This window comes from Corella eumyota, chromosome 3, assembly GCF_963082875.1.
Source record: "Corella eumyota chromosome 3, kaCorEumy4.1, whole genome shotgun sequence".
Lineage (NCBI taxonomy): Eukaryota > Metazoa > Chordata > Ascidiacea > Phlebobranchia > Corellidae > Corella > Corella eumyota.
This window is the reverse complement of record NC_137492.1, coordinates 19,186,011-19,210,617: the sequence shown is the minus strand read 5'-3', so window position 1 is coordinate 19,210,617 and position 24,607 is coordinate 19,186,011. Positions and strand designations below refer to the sequence as shown.

General features: G+C 27.8%; 1 protein-coding gene across 1 annotated transcript; it reads left to right on the top strand.

Moving 5' to 3' along the window:
* Window positions 1-124: 124 nt before the first annotated feature.
* Window positions 125-24,068, top strand: LOC145746340 (huntingtin-like). Its single transcript, XM_082564602.1, has 62 exons — window positions 125-233; window positions 376-485; window positions 723-874; window positions 1,255-1,425; window positions 1,721-1,910; window positions 2,099-2,253; window positions 2,641-2,758; window positions 2,951-3,266; window positions 3,383-3,428; window positions 3,645-3,740; window positions 4,072-4,196; window positions 4,417-4,603; window positions 4,830-4,982; window positions 5,172-5,485; window positions 5,709-5,870; window positions 6,152-6,215; window positions 6,341-6,485; window positions 6,700-6,762; window positions 6,836-6,969; window positions 7,252-7,401; window positions 7,600-7,710; window positions 7,953-8,125; window positions 8,462-8,600; window positions 8,865-8,987; window positions 9,362-9,499; window positions 9,608-9,730; window positions 10,022-10,175; window positions 10,398-10,528; window positions 10,950-11,066; window positions 11,329-11,451; window positions 11,694-11,810; window positions 12,007-12,068; window positions 12,148-12,296; window positions 12,484-12,681; window positions 12,821-12,903; window positions 12,975-13,034; window positions 13,819-13,998; window positions 14,328-14,543; window positions 14,803-14,937; window positions 15,274-15,390; window positions 15,478-15,554; window positions 15,649-15,728; window positions 15,843-16,000; window positions 16,434-16,596; window positions 17,033-17,226; window positions 17,418-17,595; window positions 17,725-17,816; window positions 18,112-18,219; window positions 18,296-18,436; window positions 18,800-18,880; window positions 19,107-19,242; window positions 19,482-19,564; window positions 19,836-20,056; window positions 20,308-20,386; window positions 20,552-20,739; window positions 21,058-21,172; window positions 21,565-21,784; window positions 22,134-22,248; window positions 22,433-22,595; window positions 22,865-23,025; window positions 23,339-23,432; window positions 23,608-24,068. Exons 1-62 carry the CDS (start codon window positions 163-165, stop codon window positions 23,731-23,733), a joined length of 8,544 nt encoding a protein of 2,847 aa, XP_082420728.1. The 5' UTR covers window positions 125-162; the 3' UTR covers window positions 23,734-24,068.
* Window positions 24,069-24,607: the final 539 nt, after the last annotated feature.

Sequence of the window (24,607 nt, the reverse complement as noted above, 5' to 3'; positions counted from 1 at the left end):
GTTTGTTTCACTTTACTCCGCTATTTTTGCGTAGTAGGCATTCCGTCTACTCCGCTATTTAAAGTTGTTTATAATATTGCTAATCATTGTAAACAGCAAAATAAATGAAAAATATAAACAAATACCAGGGCTTACTATAAGCTTATACAGATCCCCTCCAATATGGAGAAGTTGATTAAATCTGTGAACTCTTTAAAGTATTTTTATGGGGGCCTAAGCGACGAAGAAAAACTGTACGTATTTTATTTAATATATTTTAACAACGTTTATTATAAAAAAATAAATAAATACGCGATTCATTTTACAAAAGCAGTTAGCTAACGATTTATTGTAATTTGAGGATTTGTTTATTTTATTGTTTTACTATTTTTGTAGGCAGAAAGATGCTCTCACATCCAAAGAACGACAGAATAGTTGTATTACTATAACTGAAGTCATAATGACAAATTCTATTAAATCAAATGCAGATTTTTCAGGATTATTTGGTACATGATTGTTTAATAAATTTAATTGTTTTTTTACGTTTTGTTTAAAAAGTATTTCAAAAAAAAAAAAAAAATTTGGAAATGCATATCATATAATGTTAGAATCTTAATAAGGAATTTTTTACATTGAAGCAGTGGGGATCAAACCCAAGGTCTTATGTAGTAAAGCCAAGTGTTCCTACCACTTGACCATAGTACATTTTTAACAAATTGATAATATTTTAATGTCTTACTTAGCTGTATCTATTGAGATCCTACTACTGAGTTGTGATGACAGTAGCGCAGATGTTCGCTTACAAGCTGGGGATTCACTGAATAAATTAATAAAAAGTTTTTTTGACACGCATATAAGTAAAATTCTGGTTGAACTTTATAAAGAAATTAAAAAGGTGATTGTATTTAATTCCTTGGTATTTTATAAAAAAAACAATATGTGATTAATAAATGTATCATTAAGTTATTAAAACTACATAATTTATATAATAATAGAGCTTGATATGTGTATATCCAATTTATAAACCAACAAAATAAAAAAAACTGCCATTTGTGGTGCTCTGGTAAATTATTGCAAGCAACTATTAGTTGAGAGTTGCAACATTTTTCTGACAATTTAAATCATGACAGTAAGGGGGGCTTAACTAGTATCAATATTTTATAAAAAATTATGAGATGCATAGGCATACTGAATTTTGTTTACAAGTTGCTATATTTAATAATATTTGGTTTAACTTTTTATTTTTTTTTTGTAAATTATAATGTCTCTTTTTAGAATGGATCAGCTAGATGTCTTAGAGCTGCTTTATGGAGGTTCAGTAAACTTTGTTCGAATATTCGATCGAGCAAATGTCGTCCTTATATTTTAAATCTTCTGCCTTGTCTGTGCCGAATTTCTCAAAGAAATGAAGAATTAATACAAGATTGTTTGGGGACTTCAATGGAGGTATTTATATTATAAATGGAAAATAGATTTACCTTTTACTACATGAGGGTCCTTCATTCGATCCCCACTGCTCTTATGCTGTATTGTCTTATGCTGTAGCATCCTTGAACAAATGTTACTTTATGTTCAGACGACCTTCCTACATCAAGAATAAACAAATAAAAAAAATTAATATTTTTATGGCTATTTGCTACTTGAAAAAGTACCTTTGATCATTTTTTTAGTACAATTTATTATAAGCAGAATTTAACCTTTTTAAAAATAATAACGATAACGAAAAAATTAATTTTTTTAGAAAATATTTTTTGTTCTTGGTATGTTTGCAAATGAGTCTGAAATTCAAGGCTTAATTGCCTCATTTCTGAAAAACCTTTCCCATTCTTCTCCCACACAAAGAAGAACGGCTGGTATCTGCCTTTTAACTATTTTAAAAAACTCCAAAAAACAACCGGTGTTATTAAGCTCTCTATTAGAATCAATTCTAGGTAAGTTATGTAAAATATTGATATAGAACTTATAAATGTATGTTAAGTAGCATTATTATTTTACGATGTAAAAAAATTGGATTTTCATTGCTATTTTTTAGTGTTTATAAGGCCCACCTATCTTCTAAGATAACATACCCTATCTTTTTAGATAAAGAAACATATTTTAAATTAATTTTTTCTTCAAGATATTTTAAATCAACGAAGTGATGATAGATCCACGATTCTCGGTTGTCTTCAAGCACTCAGAGGTTTATCCACAATGTTGTATATTGAACATGATTCAATTAATGTTGATGTTGATCATTTAACACTTAAAAAACATGAAGACATTCTTTTAAAGGTAATACAAGTTTACCAGAATTAATTTTTATATATATTTTTTTTGATGTGGGTAGGCTAACTTTATAGTCTATTTCTATGTCATTCTGGCCAAGTTTTTTGTTGTCTGTGGGAATCAAACCCAAGCCTTCAGGTAGTGATACTAAGTGCTAATTCATTACCCCTACACTAAATTACAATTTTAAGAGCTGTTCAACTTAAGTTTTTTTAAGTTTTTTAAGTTTTTAGTGGTCTGTGGGAATTAAACCCAAGTCCTCTAGTAGTAAAGCCCTGCGCTTTGTCACTATGCCACTCTTATTTTAATTACAAAGCAAGAGATGTTTAACCAAGATCCTAACATTTTTTTAATTATATTTGGTTTGACTTAATATTGTGAATATTTTTTTAGATTTTTGAGGCCTCCATGTATTTTTTATCAAGTTCAGACCACACAATTGTAACTTCTTCATTAGAGTTGCTTGAACAAATGTTGCAAAGTTTTGGCTCAAAATTTGCATGGACCTTAAGTAAAAACTGTTTTGTTATTATCAATTAGGCCTTAAAATATTTGTACTGATGCGAACTCTAAGTTGTTTTTCACAAAAAATTTTATATTTATTTAACTAAAAAATTTTGCTATATGTACTTCACAATACTGCCTTAATAAATACCCATTTTTTATTAGCTATTCTTGTAAAAAACTTTTTATTTTTTAACAGATCAAACTATCTCATGTCATGAAACTCAATTCCTGGATAATAACACTTTTAATATACAATCAGCAGAATCAATAAAAATACAAACAAGTTTGCTATTAAGTGATCTATGCCATGTTGTATCTCGATATCCTGCTTTAAATCATTTTGAATTAACTGAAAAATTCACTGAAATATCATCGAACAATATTGGTGGAGTAAAGTTGAAACACCAGCCTTTAAAAAATGTGATTAAAGGACATAAACCTGTTGATATAAACTCATCTGATAATATTAATGATCTTTTTATCACTAATCTAATGAGGTTTTTATGTCAAAGGTAAGTAAACCATTTTTTATGTTAATTTTTGTAGTAAGTCAGTTCAATTTTTAGTTTTCAATTTAAAAAAAAAAAAATATTTCATAGTTTCTAAAATTAATTTTTATGTATTTTAGGTTTCTTTTATTGAATTCAACGGAGATATTTCTTGCAGATAAAACAGTAAGTGAGTTGCATAAATTGTAACCTTAATTAGGATATTTTTTGATGTAACTATGCTAGTTATCTTCTAAAAATAAAAAAATTATTAATTTTCAAAAAATGCAACTTAAGACTGGGTCAGGTAACAAAATTTACTCCATGTTTAAACTGTTATTTAAGCTTTCTAACATCATAGATAATATAAAAATGATATTCTTAACAACTTTATATTTACAGGTTAAAATAAGTGTTAAACATTTATCAATGAATTGTGTTTCGCTGTTGGTTAATATTTTTCCTGGACTCCTTTGCATCCCAATATACAGCAATAAGGTAAATTATGCCTTATTTTTTAACGATTACTTTAGTATTATATTATTTAAATGAAAAAAAAAATATAATTTATAAAAAGTAATATGTAATCTGTATATAATGGAGCTTAGTGGACGATATATGTTTGTATGTCCAATTTAGAGGCCTTCAAAATAAATAAAACTTTAAATAACTGTGAGCTAATATTAGTTAAGAGTCATGCCATATCATGACAATTCCAATTTTAACCAGAGGGCGGGCTATCGACTAGTTTTATAAAAAGGAAGTATAAGTTTTCTTTAATTTTGTGTTAAATATTTTTGTTTTTAATTGTAAATTATTATGTTCACAGACAGATCAAGATTGTAGGTTAATGAGTGAAATCCTTCAATATTCTAAACATGAAGATCCTAAACTTAAAGGTGCAGCTCTGATAGTAGCAAGTCGATTCTTAAACAGCGTGCTTGCCAAAAATAGGTAAGTTAGTAAACTTAAATTATTGTGTAATTTATAGTGAATTAAAACTAATTAAATGTTATTTTTATCTTGCCTATAAACTATTAAATTTTGTTATATTATTTTTTAGAAAAAAGTGATTATTTTATTTAGTAATATTAAATATTTTTTTAAGTATTGTAATTTTTGTGTTTTTTTGCATTTTTCTTTATTAAATTTCGTTTTTATTTTGATTTTTTAGGGAAGGTTTAGAAACTTGGTATGAACATGAAAAGAAAATCCATCTCAATTTAGAAAAACAAACTTATCCGAGTGTAACTGAAATAGTTTCTATGATAACAACAGGTTTAAATGATGAAGATTTGGTTACTTCAAAATTAGCTTGCGAAGCTGTTTCAATATGCATCGAAAATTTACTTAATAGCAAGGTATGTTGATGTTTTTGTAAATTAAAAATACTATACTTTTTAAAACAATAATTGGGTAAAAAAATGAAAAAAATAAACACGTTTAGTCGTTTCAAAGATTTGTATAATAAGCTATACACAGTTATGTTTGTGTATTTTTTATCAAGTAAATTATATATGTTGTATAATGAAGATGTATTTTATATTAGTTAACCCACAAACTTAATAAATGTTTTTGTTTTTTTAGTATATTAATTTTGGTCTCAGTGCAATTAAATCAGTTCTTGCTTTGCAATCATCAAACTACTGGCTCATTAAAGTCACTATTTTAGAAATATTGGGGAATTTGAATTACAGACAACTGCAATACTTGGCACTTTCCGATTCTTCAACAAAAAATGTAAGTATTGGGAATTTACTTATTATGATATACAAGTGCAACCCCCCTTTAAGCTAAATTCTTTCGAGCTAAATTTAGAAAACCATAAATATTTGCCTATGGTAGTTCACCCATGCATCATTGACAGTGTTTTTTTGTTTTAATTTTCATTTTTCTTAATGTTGGTAATTTATCTTATGGTAATTGTAGGCAAAAACATTGTCTTGTGATGTCATAAATATTTTATTTGATTGTCTTTCGGATGATGATCATCGAGTTAGAAAATCCTTTGCCGACTTTATTGCAAAATTTGTTGAAAAATCCTCCGTCAAAAACAACCTTACTGAAGATTCCATCACTTCTGAAGCCTTTAAATTAAGTGGGGATCAAGTTGGGTTGAACTTGCTTGAAACGAATGATTTAAATCAGAATTCTTTGTCTGATAATAGCATCCATGCGAAAAGTATGTTAAGAACACATAGAGGATATGAGGTTGGAATGCCTGTGGAATCTGTAAAAGAAAGGTTAGTACGAAGGCTGGTTATGACATAGTAAAGGTCATTGTTATAGTAAACAAATTGGCTTTGTATTTGTTTTTTTCAATTTGATAGCAAAATTTATTGAACCGAGGCCTCCCTTTACATATATCTAGTCAATAGCCTGCAATTTATCAGTGCACCACAAATGACAGTTCATTATTTTGTGGGCTTATAAATTAAAAATACATATAAATATTTTTTTGTATAGTTTGTCTCTTATAATAAGAGAAGTCGTAACCAGACTAAGTCATGCAAGGTCCAAGCAACTTTATCGGGGATGTCTTCTCACCCTTCGTGTCCTAAGTGAAAAGTACCCAGTTGGGGATTACCCTTCAGCGTGGGGCTGTCATTTCGCTGAAACTCAAGAGAAGTAAGAAAAATATTTGAAATATTAAACTTTTAATTTTCCTTTTTTTTTAATTAATAATTAATTGTTGGATTAATTTTTGCTTCTAATTTGACACATTTGATTTTTAATGCTTTTATGTATTAAATGTGATTAAATTAAATATTACGGTTATTTTTTTTGCACAACTACAAATAAAGTTAAAATACAAGCTGCCCTTTGTTTAAGCTGTGAAGTTGGCCTTCTTACATTAAAAATATTTAAGATTGTTTAAAAATGATTAATTTTATTGTTTTTATATATAGTGGTGCTGATTCAAATGGTTTTTCAACAACAAATGAATTAACAAAGAAACCGTATGTTAACTTGGTAAGTTAATATTTGGAATTTTTTAAACTTTCAATTTAAAAGTAAAGCTAGTTTAAATATGTTTCAGTATTAATCTACGGTCTACCTAAAATGAGTTTATTTAATATTTATTTTTTTGGTTTAAGAATGGCCATAGTTTGCAGCAGCAGCTTGGTGTACTGCCAATTATTATAGGATGTCTTCAATTAAGCTGGTTGCCACTGGATACCAATGCCCATTGTGATGCTCTTATACTAGCTGGCAACCTACTGGCAGGTTCTGCTGTAGTAGGTAGGTAATAGTAATACAAATAAATGTATAAAAAAAATGGTCAAATTACTATGATATGATAAATAAAACTGAATTTGTTACCAGAAGAAATGGTGGTTAAAAATTTATTTAAAAAGTGTTGTCTTAACAAAAAAAAGGTTCAAAAAAAAGAATAAAAAATTGTATTTTATTAGATATATATTTACCAGTTTTTAGCAAATGTTTTCTTTTTCAGATTTTAAGAAAAAGGCAATGAATGATGCTCCAGTTGCTGAAATTAAACCCACAAAATCAACAAGTAAAACTTCTTGTTTGCTATAATATATTTTTATGTTAGAATTTTTAGAAATTTTCAATTTGCTTTTTCTTAGATGCCTTTTCTTCGTCATACAATGACCCCATTATTGCATCATATGCTCACCAACTTTTTGGTCACCTCATGAAACTTTTTTCTGTTTCACATCACGTGATTTCTGACACCGTTCCATCATCACCAGGAAACAAGGTTAAAATTATTTAGTCAATTTTTGTTAATTTGTGCTTAAAAATTTTATAAAATTTGCTAGTCAATGGCCTGCCCTAATATCGGCATTTTAATTGTCGTAATATTGTCACAACTTTAAACTGATTTTTGTCTGCGATATTTTACTCATGCACCACAAATGCTAGTTTTATTTATTTTGCAGGTTTATAAATTGGACATACACATAGACATACATATATATTGTCCACTAAGCTCTTTTACACATAGATTATGATTTTAATAATTAATATATTTTTTTCACAGATTGTGTTGCCAACTCTATCTGGAAGTTCTACCATTCCCAATCCAATCAGATCAAAAGAGAAAACGAATAACGAGAAATCTTCACCAGGGCTGCCGAGAAAATTTTTAGCATCAACTATGAATATTAAAACTGGAAGCTCTGGAAAAGAAGTAATTTTATTTTAAATTTAATTTATTGATGTTAAAGTTTCAGTTTGTGCGTACAACATTATATTGAATGCATTTTATATTCTTATATTCAAGGGAACAGAAAAAAAACTAATAAACATATATAATTTATGATTTAGACTACATTTGTTACTTTTTAACATAGATTTTTTTTGTTACACTTTATTCCTTTTTTTCCAGGACACAGAAAAGGAAAATCTTAAAGAGAAAAAGTACATTGGTAGTTTTCATCATCTTCGTATTTATATGAAGTTATACGATCAACTTTTAGGAAGCTACAAAAACTATAATGTAAGTGAAAATATTGAATTATTAGAGGGCAAATATTTAATTCTAAATTGTTTTAAAAGATTAAAATTTATATATAGATGTGGTTATGTGCAGTTTCTAGTAGGCCCCCTAAGTTTTTGTAATTTGTTGACTTTAATTTACCAATTATTTCACATTTACACTTGCAAATCTACTATTCTGGGACATTCAATGTTAATGCAAGTCTGTGCAGCATTTAATCACACTTTTTTTGATCAATTTAGGGTCATTTAGAGTTCGGAAATGAGGACAAGTTTTGTGCTTTTGTGAGATGTTGTTTGGATGTATCCTGTCAACTTCTTGAGATTGCTTCATTCAACGATGTTAGCATCTATACTGAGGAAATTCTAGGATTTCTAAAAACGTTGTTTCTACATGAACCCACATTTACTATTCAGTAAGTTTGTTTTTATTATTTAAAGGCCTGACTTTATGATCCAAACATAAAGTAACATTTGTTACCCAATTCAGTCTCTAGTTTACTTTGAGAGTTAGGATGTGTCAGATCTTATTGTCGGATTATTAACCCGTTGACTAGTTTTGGGCCTTGCGAGAGTTTGTAATAATGTCTTGCTTAAGGGCACTGCTTCTTAAAAGCAGTTGGGATTGAACTTCATTAAGAACCTCATTAAGTAAAGCCAAGTGTGCTACACTATAAATGAAGCTGATTTGTATTTGTAGATCATAAAAATAAAGTTCAAAAAGACAAACTTTAAACATTATTTATTCATAGGTGTGTACAACAACTTTTAAAATCCTTGTTTGGAACGAATCTGATTGGTCAACTTGAATCTCAGGATAAAACCAAAATTAACAAACCTTCAACTTCAGTCGGTGCTGGACAAGATTTTCAACAAACTTTATCACATCAGGTAAACATTTCAAATGTTAAAAATATATAAGCTATACTTTTGTACTTATTTTTGGTACTTTAAATCAAATTATGTTCAAGTTATGAGTTTAATATTGTATTTAAAAGTTAAAAATATATCCATACTGCTTTGGCATGCAAATTTTTGTTATTTAAAGTCAAGTTTAGATTTTATGAATGATTAATTTTGAGATAATAATTTTTTTAATATTTAGAAATTGTGTTAATAAAAATTAATTTCATATTTTAAGTATCTTTTTTGCAGGTGTTTCGTCAACCCATCAACCAGTTTACCATGGCAGTTGCAAACTCTTCATTTCATCATTCCCTTGAACCAACAACTCCTAAGAAAGAGAACTCAGGGTGGTTTGGATCTCTTAAAAGCAAGGTCAACTAATTTTTTCGTTCTCATTAATTTTTTTTATTTAGTTTTATATCATCTTCTATTGTGGTGAAATTATTAATAGCACTTGATAAACTATATTGCATTTAAATAACTAGTTAATAACCAGCATTATGTTAAATGTCTTAATTGTCATTTTATATTCACAATCCTCAACAAATCATTTTTCGCAATTTTAGTTATGCTAAAACGTCAGTTTTATTTATTTTTTTGGCAGTTAATTTCATTTTTGTGCAAACACAAACTTTTCAAATAATCCTTTCATGAATTTACATTTTGCAATATACAATTTCATAAAGTTAAACTTGTTTTGTATAAATTCTATGTGAACACATTTTAAAAGCAATTTTTTGTTTTAGGTTGACAAACAACTGAACCAGGTTAACAAAAATTCTAAGAGCAACAAGTCTTCAATCCAGCATTACATTCGATTATTTGAATCATTGGTCATCAAGTCCTTGAAGAAATATACAACTACAAGTTGTGTGGATTTTCAGGTAAATAAAAAAACATTTTAAATTAAAAAAAAAACATTTTAAAGTCTAAATATAAATTGAATAATATACTAATTGTGGAATTTTATTAATTTAACTTTATTTTTGTAGAAACAAGTTTTAAATTTGCTTGCTCAGTTGGTCCAATTGCGAGTGAATTATTGTATGTTGGATTCCGATCAAGTTTTTATTAATTTTATTTTAAAGCAATTTGAGTCAATAGAAGGTGGTTTGGTAAGTTTAACATTTTGAACATAGGACTTTGGTTAACATTAAACAACCTGACCCAGTCTCAAGTTGATTTTGGCAGTTTGGAATGTTATAAATTATATTTGATATTTATTCTGCCAATTTGTTTTGGACTTAGTAAAAGTTTATACCATTTATAGCTTCTTATTAAAGAGTCGCCACAGCATGGAAACACTGGAAAGCGAACCTAGGACCTTCTATAGTGCAGCCAAAGCTTCTAACCCAAACCATATTGTCAACTATTTTTGACCAACGTATTAAATATATTTTTCTTAGATCCGAGGTTCTGAAACTCTTGTTCCTCATGTTTTTTTCTTTCTTGTTTTGTTATCATATGAGAAGTACCACAGTAAAAGTGTGATTACAATGTCAAAGATAATCCAGTTATGTGATGGACTTATGGCAAGTGGTCAAGGGCTTTGTACCCATGGTAATTTAACTGTTTAAATGGCATTTAAATTATTTACTCAAACAAATTAGTGTTTTATAAATTGTTAGTAAATATATCATTTCTAATACAATTTCATATCTTAAGTTACAAAAAAATAAACAATCAAAAATAACTTGAGTTTTTTTAACTTTTTTTATCATAATAATCTTAAATATTGTTGTCTACTTTTACCTTTATTTTAATAAACTAAAAATGTTTCAGTGATTCCAGCAATGGAGCCAATTATTTACGATTTGTTTGTTGTTCGTGCCACCTTAAAACAAGACAATGAGATAAAAATCCAACAAGAAGTTGTCCAGTCCATGATGCTAAGGTTAATTAAATATCCACAGGTAAAAATAAAAGTTAAAATATATATTTCTGGGCTATTTGAACAAATGGTTGATTTTTTATGTGAGATGTAAATGATTGTCGGGTAATTTGTGCTACCTTGGTCTTTGCAATTTTAAAAATTGTTTATATTTTTTTACTTCAGAGTAAAGTTAAATTTAAGTGACTTTTGTTATTCTGGCTTTTCTTAATTTAAATATACCTGATGTTGTTGTCTGATTACTCCAACCTATAACTCACATCAATATGTCATTTAAAGATGGCTGTAAGGAATCAAACCTAGGATTATGAAGTGATAGACTGTTTCTTAACACTATGCCATGCTAATATTGTTGTTTCATGTTATCAAAACAGTTATGTCTTTAGCAACTACTTAAAATAACAAGTTTTATTTAAATATTAAATACTGGCATATTTTTAAAGGTTTTTGAAATGTTGACCACAATTCTTCAATATTGCCGACAAGAAGCTTCAGAGTCTTGGAAAGTTTTGTCCAAACAAGTTGTGATAACTTTACTTCCACAACTGGATAAAAATAACGTAACTTACGTATATATATTTAACTTTGTATATATTTATTCTTGGCGTAATAAGGTTAATTATGCAGCTGAAACTAAGGCTAGTTTTTGTTACTTAAACCTTCTGCTAATAACTCATAAATACTAAGTATTAACTGAAGAATGTTATATAGTGATATTTAAGTTACTTTTCCATAGTGTAGTATTTTGAGTTGAACACATATCTACTTTGGAAATATTAATAGCTTATATAGAATATATGATTTTTGTTATGTTTTTTTAAGGTCGATATTTCATGCTGTGCAGACATCAAAAAGATTCACATTTTGTTTGAAACACTTTACACTAATTCCCTCCGACCAATCGAATATGTTCTACAGATTTTATTTAATGTTCCCAAAGGCCTGGTAACTATTTTGTTCATGGCCAAACTCTACATATAAATAATTTAATATTTGTACTATTACCCCTGTTTGATATTGTATCTTTTAACTAATATTTGCTTGCGATAATTTACCCACACACCACAAATGGCAGTTTTATTTATTTTGTAAATCTATAAATTGGTCATGCATAGCAAGTTTCATTATTTATAGAATATTTTTTTTTTGTAATCAAAACTCCTTTTAAACCTTTATTTTTTGTTTAGAGTTCTGTTTTTGTAATGCAACGCTGGCTTGTAAAAGTTGTTGTTTTACTTCGAGTAGTTATTTGCCAATTTAACGAACAAATTATTGAAGAAAATGCAACAAAATTCAACTTTTCCGTAAGTTTTCTTTACCCCTAAAAATATATATATTTTTATTTATAAAATGTAGTGGTAATAACAGTCTGAAAATTGTTAAAATCTAGAAATGGAATGGTTTATTTTTCTAAAAACTTGAGTTTTTGTCAAAGTTTATATACGTATTGCACCATATTACAATTTATATATTTAACTAAATAAATTTTTTATATTTTAGTTTTCGAATGTGCTTTGTGGACAACCGTTAAACAACATCTCAGCAATACAACAAATGGCAATGTAATAATATTAACTTTATTATAAATAACTTTATATACCAATAGTATGTTCTTTTAAAATTAAATAACTTTTTTTTTAGATTTTTTCATCATGTTGTTGGAGTTATCGCAAAGCATTTGTCTGATGCTGTTTCCATCACACTGAATTCTTCTAAAACAAAATCTTCAAACTTTTTGTGCTCAGTTTTTAATGAATTATTGCTAAGTTTAACCTATATGTTACGCTCAGGTAATATAAATTATATATAAAATATGTAAAAAAAACTCCAATAGATAACAAAGCAATATCAATTTTTTAAGGCAGCTAGAGACTTGGCCAAATTGCTAAGATTGCTATATGTTAAGTTTATATGAGTTATACTATTAAGAATGGACAGGTTTATAAAATAAGTATGTAATTTTTTTATATTAAACAGGTCAATACAAGAATTTTTCGAAAGAATTATTAAATTTAATGAATTCTGAGACCACATTTAAACGTGGTTTTCCATCTGACATTCTTCTGGAATATTTCATGAATTTGGGTCATAACTTTCCGGTTGTTACCCTGTTTTGGGCTCAGTATTTGACCCATTTGGGGTATTGGGACATTGCATTATGGGAGAAATTGACAAGTAATATTTTTTACTATTTGCTCTTTAAAACTGTATAATTTTAAATTTAAGATCAGAAAATTTTACTTTATCAAGTTTAACGTAATACACTTTAGACAATTTTATATTTTTTCAATTTTAATTTTTTTCTACTTTTTAGGGTTATCAGAAAAAGGCAATGCACTTCCAGTTAACAAAAGCATTATTAAAAGAGGTGCCATCATATTAATGGCTGATAGTGTGGTAAGAAAATCAATTTTACAACATTTTTAAAAGTTTTTCGTAATTTTTACCTCAATATTTTCTTGTTTTAGTTAAACTTTTTTGAACCTAATTTGACACACTCTAAAAGACTCCTCAATAAGTTTGTCATGGTATGTTTTTATTTGGTGAACTGTGGGTGATATCTGGCTTAACAAATCTATTTTACATTAACCCAATCACTAACATTGTTCTCAGATTTTCACATTAGTTAAAATCACTTAGTTCTAGATACCATGTTTTCAAATCAAAAAAAAATATTTATGATTGATTTTTTTATTTTCTTGTAGGCAACAGTATAGCGTATTATAATTAGGATCACCCACAAAAGTTAAATCGCACTAATTGCACAAATCTAACTTCTATTTGCACATGTAGTCTAATATCATAAAATACTAGCCAAGTTTGTTATAATATAACATCTGTAACACTATATACTGTAACCCTTTCAAAACCCAGTTTTTGGCTCCATCAATATAGTTTGATTAGTAAAAAATATAAAGTTTTATTTCATAAGCACCATGGTTTTAATATACACTAAAATCGATTTTAAATATTGCTGCTGAGTTATATATTTTTAAACAAAAATATTTTATTTTTGTGACTGAACTTAGATTTTAAGTTATATTGGTGGCATGCATAGGTTTACTTGATAGGTGATATTGTTTTAAAATATAAAGTTGTTAATAAAAACTAACCAAATTTTATTTAGGATTTATGTTTTTAAGTTACTTTTGTTGATATATTATTTTTGTTTTTGGCAAAAAATGGTTACTTTTGAATTGCTGTAATTATACCAATGCTGTTCCATTATTATATAGTTAAATAAATAAGCCTTTCTTTTAAACAGTAGAAGAATTTTTCAAAGTTTTAATTAATAATTTTGTTTTATTAAAGTGCCAAAATTTTAACCACTTTGAACTGATGGAAGTGTTAATTGATAATTTCTTGTTTGAAATTATTAATTTGAATGAGGAGCCTTCGATTCAGGATTTTATAAGCGTTGTACTTACTTCAAAACTGGCTCAAAAGTTTCTGGATGCAATTTGCAACTATACAAGTCAACTATCTATAAAGGTAACTTAATATATATTTAAGATATTAAGAAATCACACACATTAGGTAATGGATTTGATCCCCACTGCTTTTGTGTTGTAAAGTTACTACAAGAATATTTAAGTATAATATATTCAGTATAAGATGAGACCAAGTAGTAAAATTTAGTGTATAAATTAGGCTGTAAAGTTGGCATTTCTTCTTTGGCAAAATTTAATGAGAAAAGACAAACTAATAAAAAAGTTGCAACTCTAGTCTAGAATAAGATTATATAATTTACCTTACATTTGAGCTGTAAAATTAGCCAACTTTCAAAATATTGAAGTTACAATCAATTCTTTGATTTTTAGTCTTCTCTCTCACGGAAAATTCTGAAATGTCTCAAAGACATCCCAGTTCCTCACACCACATCTTTACTTGACATCTTGATTGGACAAAACTTTTTGTTTTCACAAGAGATTGCCATGTCACTGTTATGTGATAGAAGAGCTTGTAAAGCTGTCGAGTTGTTTTTATCTAAAAACATTGAAACTAAAATGGAAGAAGCGCTTGTTGACAAATTTTTGGTGAGTATAAAGTTTATTATTATTAACATTTTTATTACAGTTAATTGTTGCTTATTGTTTTAAACTTACATAAATTAATATTGTAAATATACATATGCAATGGGTCTTAATGAACATTGTATATTTGTATATCCAATTTAGAAGTTTTTAGAATTACAAAATGCTGTATATAATTATGTCCAATTGAAAGGCCTAAAATAAATAAAACTACAGTTTGCAAAAAAAATTGTGATAGAATTCCGTTTGTATTTTGTTATAGAGTAAATTGGCCCCAGTTCAGGATGATTTTGGTCGTTTATATTGTTTACTAACAAAGTTAAAACAAACAACTTCATTGGAAATTATTAAAGATGGACAAATTGATATGGACACTATTCTTTTTCCAGCAGATAAGGTAATTTTAATGAACTTTTGGACTGTTTATCAGTTTATTTTGTGTTATGTTAATATAGTTTTTTATATAGTACTTAATTTAATGTTTTAACAAATTGATGCTTTAGTTTATTCTACCTTGTAGTTTCATTCAATTTTGGATTAAATCTTTATCTTATAATTAAGCAGTGGGAATTGAACCCATGACCTCGTGTGGTGTAGCAAGTGTTTTTAACCACTACACCACGCTGTCGGCATCTTATGAATAAATATTTATGTTGGTATAAAAACTTTACAAAAAATAAAACTTTTAAATGTGTTAGTTGGTGTTACTTTAACAATATTGTTTTTGTTGTAGGCTTGGTTTAAAAATATTTTGCTTACTCAATTTATCCTCAATGAGGGAACAACAGAAAGTGCAAAAGTTTTAAGAGGTTGTGACTACGATGACATCATAGATTTATTGACCAATCAGGTACCTTTATTCAATTATACTTTGGTAACCTTTTAACTTTATTTCAAAGTTGTGTTTTTTTTTAATTTTTGTTGTTGTCCATCTTAGAAATTCCATCTCTTAAATTTAAGAAACGCAATACAGTTAGGAATATCAGATGTTTTTACCAATAAAGACAATACAAGGTAATCAATTTACGTATTTATATACTGATTTAAATAAACTATTATTCACTAAGTTTGGCACAATAGGTAAAACTTGATCATATTTGTTATTTAGTTCAGTAATGTCAGCAGCTTGTGATGTTATGTTAATTCATCTTCAATCAAAAGTTCAAAAAATTCAGCAAGAAAAATTTGGTAATACTTTTCTCTATATATATAAAAAAATTTTAAATACAAAAATTAAATAGTTTTGTTTTGGCCAGCTATTAGTAAAGTTTTAATTTTAATATTTTAAAATATATTTTACAGAAATGTTATTAAATGATCCAAATTGGTGCAATGAAGTGTTTATATTATGTGATTGTTTAGTATGTTACATGGAGGTGCACTTAAATCTATCTGACCAACATAAAATAAATTCTTCCAACTTTAATCAATTGGTGCTCTATACTATTCACCTTTTCAAGGTACGTTATTCTTATTAAAAAAAGTTTAAAAATTAATCTTTTAATGCTATGTACATTTTTTTTAACATCTGTTTATTCTTTATGTGGGAAGGTTGACTTTACAACCTAAAGACAAAGTAACATCAGTTTCCCCCTCCCAGTCTTAAGTTGACTTTTTCAGTTTGGGATATTAGAATATATTTTTTCAAAATTTAAAGCTGCTGATTAAGTATTGGCTTAGCAAAAGCTTATATCGTTTATAGCGCCTTACTCAAGATCGCTACAGCATGGGAGCAGTGGGGATCGAACCCAGAACCTAATGCAGCGAAGCCAAGCATTCTGACTGCATTATGTTGAAGTAGCTATAATATTAGTTATAAACTGTATGTAATTGAACACCATTTACATTTTTTGCGTTTTATTAACTTTTTCATTTTTTTTCTTTTGTCCAAAGGTTTTAATTTTGAACCAAGAGAAAGCAAGATTTAGTGAATTGATCACTGTGCTGGAATTGTTGCAACAGAGTTTAAAAATCGAAGAAATTAAAATTATTTTTGAAGCAAATGAGGAGGGTTTGATGCTGGTTGTGCAAACTTTATATTTGATCGCACAACAATGTAAGTTATTACCTATATGGTCTCATGTTTCAATTTTGTATTATTATAATTAAAATTAGTTATTATTTAATTTATTTTTTTATATTGTTAAAATGTACCGACAGCGTGGTGTAGTGGTCAGAACACTTGACTTCACTATATGTAGCGCTATTGAATAAGGCACTAAACAGTATGAACTCATGCTGAGTCAACATTTTATCAGCAGCTTAATTATCGGGCAAATATAATCTATAATATCCTTAGCTGCCAAAGTCAACTCTAAGCTGGGTCGGGGTAAATTATGTTACTCTATGTTAAGGTTGTGAAGACGACCTTCCCACATTAAAGAAGAAATAAATTAAATAAAAAATTAAAATATATTTTTTTTTTTATAATTTTTTTTTTTTTTGTAAATTTTTAATTAAAAACATTTTAGTTAAACTTACTCTTTTTTAAGATGTTAAAGATATACCATTACCTGACCCATTTCTGCCACAAGATATCACTACGGAGGAAGGGTTGTCACTGTTAAAAGACCAAAAACATGTTTTAAGTGCTTGTGGCCGGTTGTCACAACTTCTATTTTTAATTTCACAAAATAATTTGATATACAACATTCCAATCTTAATGAAAAATGTGCTTAAAAATATTGTAAGTTAATTAAATCACTAAAAAATTTTAATTTTTTTTTATCGCAGGTTTAAAAATTTTTAATTAAATTGTTTATACTAAAATAATTAATTGATATTAGCCTTAAAAAAAAGTAAGAAATTATTTTTTTATAGGTATGCCCAAATAGTTTATTAAACCTAATTAAAATATTATCAATTTAACTATTTTAGATATTGCATTTATGTGAAATGAAATTGTTTAATTCCTTCGTTCGAGTACCTGGAATTGTGTGGAAGTATGGATGGATGCCAGCAAGAAAGGATATTCATTTATTTCCTGATATTCCTGCGAACTATCTTCAAGAAAAAGAGATTTTTAAAGAATTTATCAAAATTGTTAACTTAATTGGTAAGTTTATAAATTAAGCAACACAAACAACATGGTTTATTTTTTAAACTGGTTTTTACACATAGAAACTTGGCCAATTTTTAAATTTGTATAAGTTTAGGTAAAGTAATAAATTGTATTTTTTGTAAGGTTGGGTTGATCGAACTCAATTTGAGGAAACTTGGGCAACTTTACTCGGGGTATTAGTCTCACAATCTACTTCTACCAAAGAACAACAAAATGTAAGCCCCTATGTTATAATAAAGCATAAAACTAAACTCAACTTAAGGCATAGCACTAGAACTCAACTTGAGGTAGAAACTAAACTCAACTTAGGGCATAAGACTAAAACTTAACTTGGAGCACAAATTTAAAACTCAACTTAAGGCATTAAACTAAATCTTAACTGTAGAAAAGAGAATTTAAGACTGGGTCTAGGCAACAAATGTAACTTTAAGTTAGACTCTGTAAATGGCTTGCTTTTCCACTGCAAAGATAAATAAATAAAAAAAAATTTTAAATTAAAATACTTCTTAGGAGGATTCCATGGAACTATCTTGTTTAGCCATACGAGGTCTAACCTCATTGGTTATCAACTGTTCATTGTGGCCAATTAGTGGACAGCCATCATCTAATCAGTATAAGGTAAGTTTTTGGATCACAAAATCACATTTAAAACACGTTGTTTCATGTAGTTTAAATATTGCTTGTTTTTTGTTAGGTTTTTCATAGAGAAGGTGAATTTAAATATGGAAATACAACAATTGGTCGCAAACTAATCTTAATACAACAGCCAATCATGGAAGAACTTTCTGCTTTAACTAGAAAACAAACTCATCAAGAAACACATCACAAATATAAAGTAAATAAAATATTAATAAACAACCACAGAAACTATAAATATAGAAATAAATAAAAGTTTGATTTAAAACTAGAATATGTTTTTATAATATACTAGTTGAGAGCCAACCCTATGGTCGACAATTTATTTGTCATAATATGGTCACAACTTTTAACTTATATTCATCTGTAATAATTTATCTGTACACCATGAATTCCATTCATTTTATTCTTCATGGCTATAAATTGGACATACATAAATATCGTCTACCAAGCTCCATGACATATGGATGTAGAATATGTTGTTTATCACTTCAAAGAAAAAAAAAATAATATATTAATATATAAAATTCTGATTTAAATATATTTTTACTTTTTTATAAAGGTTGACCTTACTTCAGATAAGTTTAACTTTAGAAACTTGGAACACGATTTCAACTCTCCACTTCAATATGGGCTTGGTCAAGTAAATAATAAAGCTTGATAATATTTATTAATTCACATAGATTTTTAATTTTTTAAATTTGAAAAGAAAACTTAACCATTCAGAATGGTATGCAATAATACAAAAAAATTCAACTTAACATTTTTCTATTCGTAAAATTAAGCTAAAAAAATTGTTTATTAAATGTGTAATTATTAACATACTTATAAGCTAAGTAAGTTGTTAACTGTAATTTTTTTATGTACAGAAATCTATATCCTCTCTTTGCTCTTTAAATGATATCAATTTTCACCAACAAAGTCGAACTTACTCAGAAAATGTCGATTCATCCGATTCCAATATGTATGACAGTGAAGATAACACAGAAAACAATCCACAAAATGGTAAATTTTATTTTGTTGGTTGAAATTTATATCAGATACTACTACAAGATTTAATTGTTTTTATGGTCTTGGTATTAATGTTTTTTAAATTAAACTTGTTAACTTATCTCACAGATCTAAAAACATTGCATTAAATTAAACAGGCAATTTTAAAAACTTTTGTGTAGTCAATAATAAAATACATCCTTTAGTAAATTATTTAACTTTAATAAAGCAAGTTATTTACACTTAATTTAAAGGTGATAGTGATGTTAGTGATATGTTTGAACCAAATCAAGTCCCTCCATTATCGAACAAGCAAGCTAAACAATCACCATCCAAGGTAAGTCTTATATTTTTATTGTTGTCAAAACATTCCAACGATTTTAAACATTGTATAAATATAAATTTCTAATTGATAATATTTTAAAAAGTGTTGTAAATATGTTGGTATTGTCGAAAAAAGGGCTGCATATTTAGTTAATAGATTTTTTTAAATCTTCATATTTTACCTTTTTGTATTAATTTTTAAAATATTTAAAATAACTTTAAATTTAATCTTTAAAATTTGTTTTCAAACATTCAAATTATATTAATATTAAAACAACATTCAGGTTCAGAGTGGAATTGATGTTAATTCTTGCGTCCAATTTCTTCTTGATCTTTACTCCGAGTGGTTCTACTCTGCATCCCCTCAGAAGTCCGATGAAGTTACTTCTCCAATGGCTCGTCCCTTGTTAGTTGAGTGTGCACGCTCGTTGATGTTAATTTCTGATATGTTCACAGAGAAACAACAATTTAAATGGATGTTTGGTTCATTGATTATGTTATATGAGTAAGTGAATAACTAGTCAAGTTATTAGGGTTAAAATGTATGAAAATTTACAAAGGTATTAGTCTATGTTTTAAATACAACTTTTTACTCTAGTCTATTTGTTAATTAAATTTAAATTATAATTTTAAAGTTAAATTTTATCTTAATTTTTAACAAACTTGAAGTTTAGGTAAATTTTCTGCAATATAGTAAATATAATAGCTCAATCAATATGTTTAGAAATGTCAATAAACTTGCAATTTTTTTCTAAGATCACAGCCAGCTGAAGATGATATCTTATTGCAATATATTGTTATAACTTTATGCAAAGCTGGGACTGTATTAAGTCTGGTAAGCTTGTTCTATATTAGATATTGAATTGTAATCTTTTTTGTTTAAAATTATTTATATAGCAGTGTTTGAAAGGAAAAATTAAATCCAATATTTTATAATTTAAATTTAGATTTAAAAAAAGGACCAAAAAATTTTTAGTTAAATTTTTAATTGTTAATTTAGGATGCAGAAATTGTTGAAAAATTATTGCCAGCCTTTGAAGCAGCACTGAACAGTAAACTAATATCTTGCCGAATTATGTCATTATATGGTGCTCTTTACTGCCTCGAGTGTTATCCTAACCCTGAAATAAGGTCGATTTTGGATGTAATGGTCACCCATTTATCCAGCAGCTATGTTTCCCTGTCTACGTAAGTATTTTCTGTTGTTTGTGAGTAAATGTTAAATATTGGTCTGAATAATGTATTTGTTAATATACTTTTACTTTGATAAAAAAACAATCTCTGTAATTCTAAATGTATATTTTATTATCCCATCAACAATGTTTAATTAATGTTATTCTTCTTTAATATATTTTATTTTATAAACGCTTAGAAATAAAGAATATTTTTCATGGATTTTTTTGCCCTTGTTCACGCCTTTTGTGATTTGAAATTACAAAATCAATAAACTGTAAACCATGGTTTTATGATTACCCTAACTTTAATTTTTTGATATTTTTTGTTTAGATGTCCTACTCTTTACAATGAGGATTACATTGTGATTCTTACATCGGTTGTGTTTTATTTAATTGAGAAATGCCAGGATGTTGTCATGCCAGAGTTTACCTCTCTGATAGTTCATGTAAGCTAAACTTACTTTTTAGAACTTTTAACTGCTACATAGGATTTCTAACTGTAGACAGCTGTGCTGTTGTAACAAAAAATCTTCGGTTTAAAAGTTTTGTTGTGTAATTTAATATGACAGTTTACTTCTATATGTAAAAAAGTTTGGTGGACAATAAATAGATGTCCAATTTATGGGCCTTTAAAATAGGACAAACTGTTTATTGTGGTACGCTGGTAAATTATCGCTGGCAAATATAAATTGTGAGTTGTGATCATATTATGACAATTAAAATGCAGACTGTAGGGGGGTATCAACTAATTTTTATAAAGCTTTACAAAATAGTTAAAATTAGGTTGTGTTATTTAATGTGAATCATTACCAAATTAATGTTTTCTTAATTTTTTCAGGCATCAGTATCAATTTTATCATCACAGGAAATCTCCTTCACTCCCCCTCGTGTTTACAACTGCATTGTTCATGGCCTTGAACGATCAATCCTCACCTTTTCTCTTTCTTCAGCTGAGCGGGAAACTATATTGAAATGTGCTACGGAGCAGCTTCAAATTACTAAGAATTTAAAAAGAGTTGTTCTTCTTTGTGGGTTGATGTTGACTTGTATGTATTGTGGTAAGAATAACATGATTTTAAATTTTTTGTGTGTATTTATTTTAAATGTAAGAAGCCTTAACAGGCTTGTTATAAGGTAAATTACATTGCTTTGGCCACCTCTTGAATTTTTGTAATATTTTGTATATTGTTGACCTATTTTTTTGCCTGATAATTAAACTGCCAATTAATTGTTTGGCTTGGCAGGTTTTTTTACTGCTATTATTTTACCAAATAAAGCTATTGCATAAAAGCAGTTAAAATTTAACACAGGACCTTATGTGGTAATGCACAGAGCATAAGACAATATGCCATTAACCTAAAAAACAAATTTCATGAATAATATCGCATATGATTTTGTGTTTAAAAGGTCAAATGAAGCTTACCCCAAGTAAACATGAAAATGTAAATGAAGAAAATAAAACAAATGATGTGATTGAAACCAAACTACTTGCTATGGAAAGAATCTCAGTTCTGTTTGAATTGTAAGTATTTGCATTAAAAAAAACAAGTGGTACTATGTGTTTATTGTTTAATTGCAATCTATATATAATGAAGCTGGTAAATTATCGCAGGCAAATATTAGTTTAGAGTTGCAACCATATTAACAATTTAAATTTTGACCTAGAACAGAACAGGCTATTGACTAGTAATGATTATGTTTGACAGGATTAAGAAAGGGAATCCAGGAATAAGTCGAGTTTTGATTTGGTTTCTTCCAAGTATGTTGGACGACTTCTTTCCTACTCAAGATATTTTAAACAAAGTTATTGCAGAATTTATCACAACCCAACAACCTTACCCTGACCTTATTGCTGAGGTTTTATTCAAGGTAAGATTGGTTTGATAATATTAGTTACCATCACGCCAAACTTTATATTGAACATCTACCTTTTTTTGCTAAATTTAAACTGTATGAGGTTGGTATTATGTCACAAGAAGCAAAGTACTGTCTATAACCATCTGAGGTCCTAGGTTTGATTTTTTTTTTGATAAAACATAAACATTGCAGACTTTGGATCAGCAAACATTTAACAATAAACTTTGAATTTCGATATCGATTTGTTTTATCTTTAAATTGAAGCCAAATTTTTACTTTAGGTGTTTCAAACTTTACATGACCGTGATCAGAGTCAACTGGTGCGTGAATGGGTGATGTTGTCGCTAGGCAATGTGATTCAGAAAAGTCCTCTCTCTACTGCCGTGTGGTGCTTGACTTGTTTGTTTGCTAGTGCCTCAACAAATCAACATATTACTTCATTGTATCCTTTGTTTAAATATAGTATAGAACCACTAAAAATTAGGAAACTTTTTAATGGTTTACAACCTAAACGTAGAGTATCATCAGTAACCTTAACTAGTCTCAAGTATTGGCAGTTTATACCGCCTTATTCAAAAGCGCTACAGTATAAAAGCAGTGGGAATTAAACTCAGGACCTCATGTAGTAAATTCAAGTGTTCTGACCACCACACAACGCTGCCGGTTTTTATATTTGGTAATGATCAGTATAAGTTCATGTGTAAATTTTGAAATATTCTTAATGTTATTAACCTTAATATTTTGACATAATAAAGACTGCCTCTGTTGGTTGGCAGAATAAATCGAATGAATACAACAAGTGATTATTCAATCTTTTGCAAAGTTGCTTTGGATTTTTACACCTGTTTGGTAAGTTGCCTTTTTTAATTTATTTATAAGACTTGGCAATTTTGTGGTTACTTTCGGCATTTTAATTTCCTATGCAGAAGAAATTAAACCCATAATATTAATGTGAAGATGTCAAGTGCCTTAACTATTGAATCCACAGTATTTTATATTTTAAACATTTATTATGTTGTTGTAGTTAACAGAAGAATTAGATCGTAGATCCTTTCAATCAATTTTTTCAACCAGAGCCCAGTTTAAGCCATACCAAATATTGCTTAAATGTATATCAACTCTTCATGGAAATGGTGGCTTGCTACAGTAGATATAAAGATGCAACATTATTGTTTAAACACCCATCCATTACTATAATGCACATTAGAGTATATGCACTAAAAATACTTATGTAAAAATTAGTTAATTTATATAAATTGTATGTATTGGCCATAGTTTATTATTTTAAGATTGTATAAAGTTGTTGAGTTAAAGAATTTATATTTAGTTGATGTAATATATAAGGTTGTGGTTTAGTTATGTGGTAATTGTCCTTGTTTTTTTGTATATCTGTTTTGCTTGTATGACCTTGGTTTAAACACCTTAAAATTTAAGATGTTCTTATTGTTAGAGGTGTATTATAAGGAAATAAATCTGATGCATAATGGTTTACTTAACATAATCTACAACAGGTACCAGAAGAATAATGCAATTAAAAAAATGTCTACAGTTAGAAGTAGGAAACTGTTTAAATTTACATTCAAGGTTCTTATTGTTTTTTTTTTCATATTCAATGTACATATGCAGCGTGAATAGAAAACACAATGTTAAACTGTTTTGACACTTCAGTTAAAGTAAACTACATTTTGTTAAATGTTTAAAAGTTAAAATACATTAGTCTTGGTTAATTGCCATAATTAGATATGAAAAATTTCCACTAGCACGATCATGTCTATGTTGACGTGTCCAATTCTTGAAAAGTTGTATTTACCAATTAAGACACAAGGAAAATTTCTACAAAGCATTACAAGGGTTGAAAAGATTTTTATTATTCGATTTTACAGCTTTAATTTAAAGAAAAGCTGTATTGATTTTCTTTTGTTATTGTTTTGATTTATTTATCCTCACTATTCAAAGAACACATGTAGTTATTATAATGACAACGTGTCCAAGCGTTATTGCCTGCGGCATTCATTAATTAGAGA

Coding starts and splice junctions, on each gene's coding strand:
- LOC145746340 (XM_082564602.1), top strand. CDS start 163: ATGGAGAAGTTGATTAAATCTGTGAACTCTTTAAAGTATTTTTATGGG. Junction 486..722: donor AGATTTTTCAGGATTATTTG/GTACATGATTGT, acceptor TGTCTTACTTAG/CTGTATCTATTGAGATCCTA. Junction 14,544..14,802: donor CGCTTGTTGACAAATTTTTG/GTGAGTATAAAG, acceptor ATTTTGTTATAG/AGTAAATTGGCCCCAGTTCA.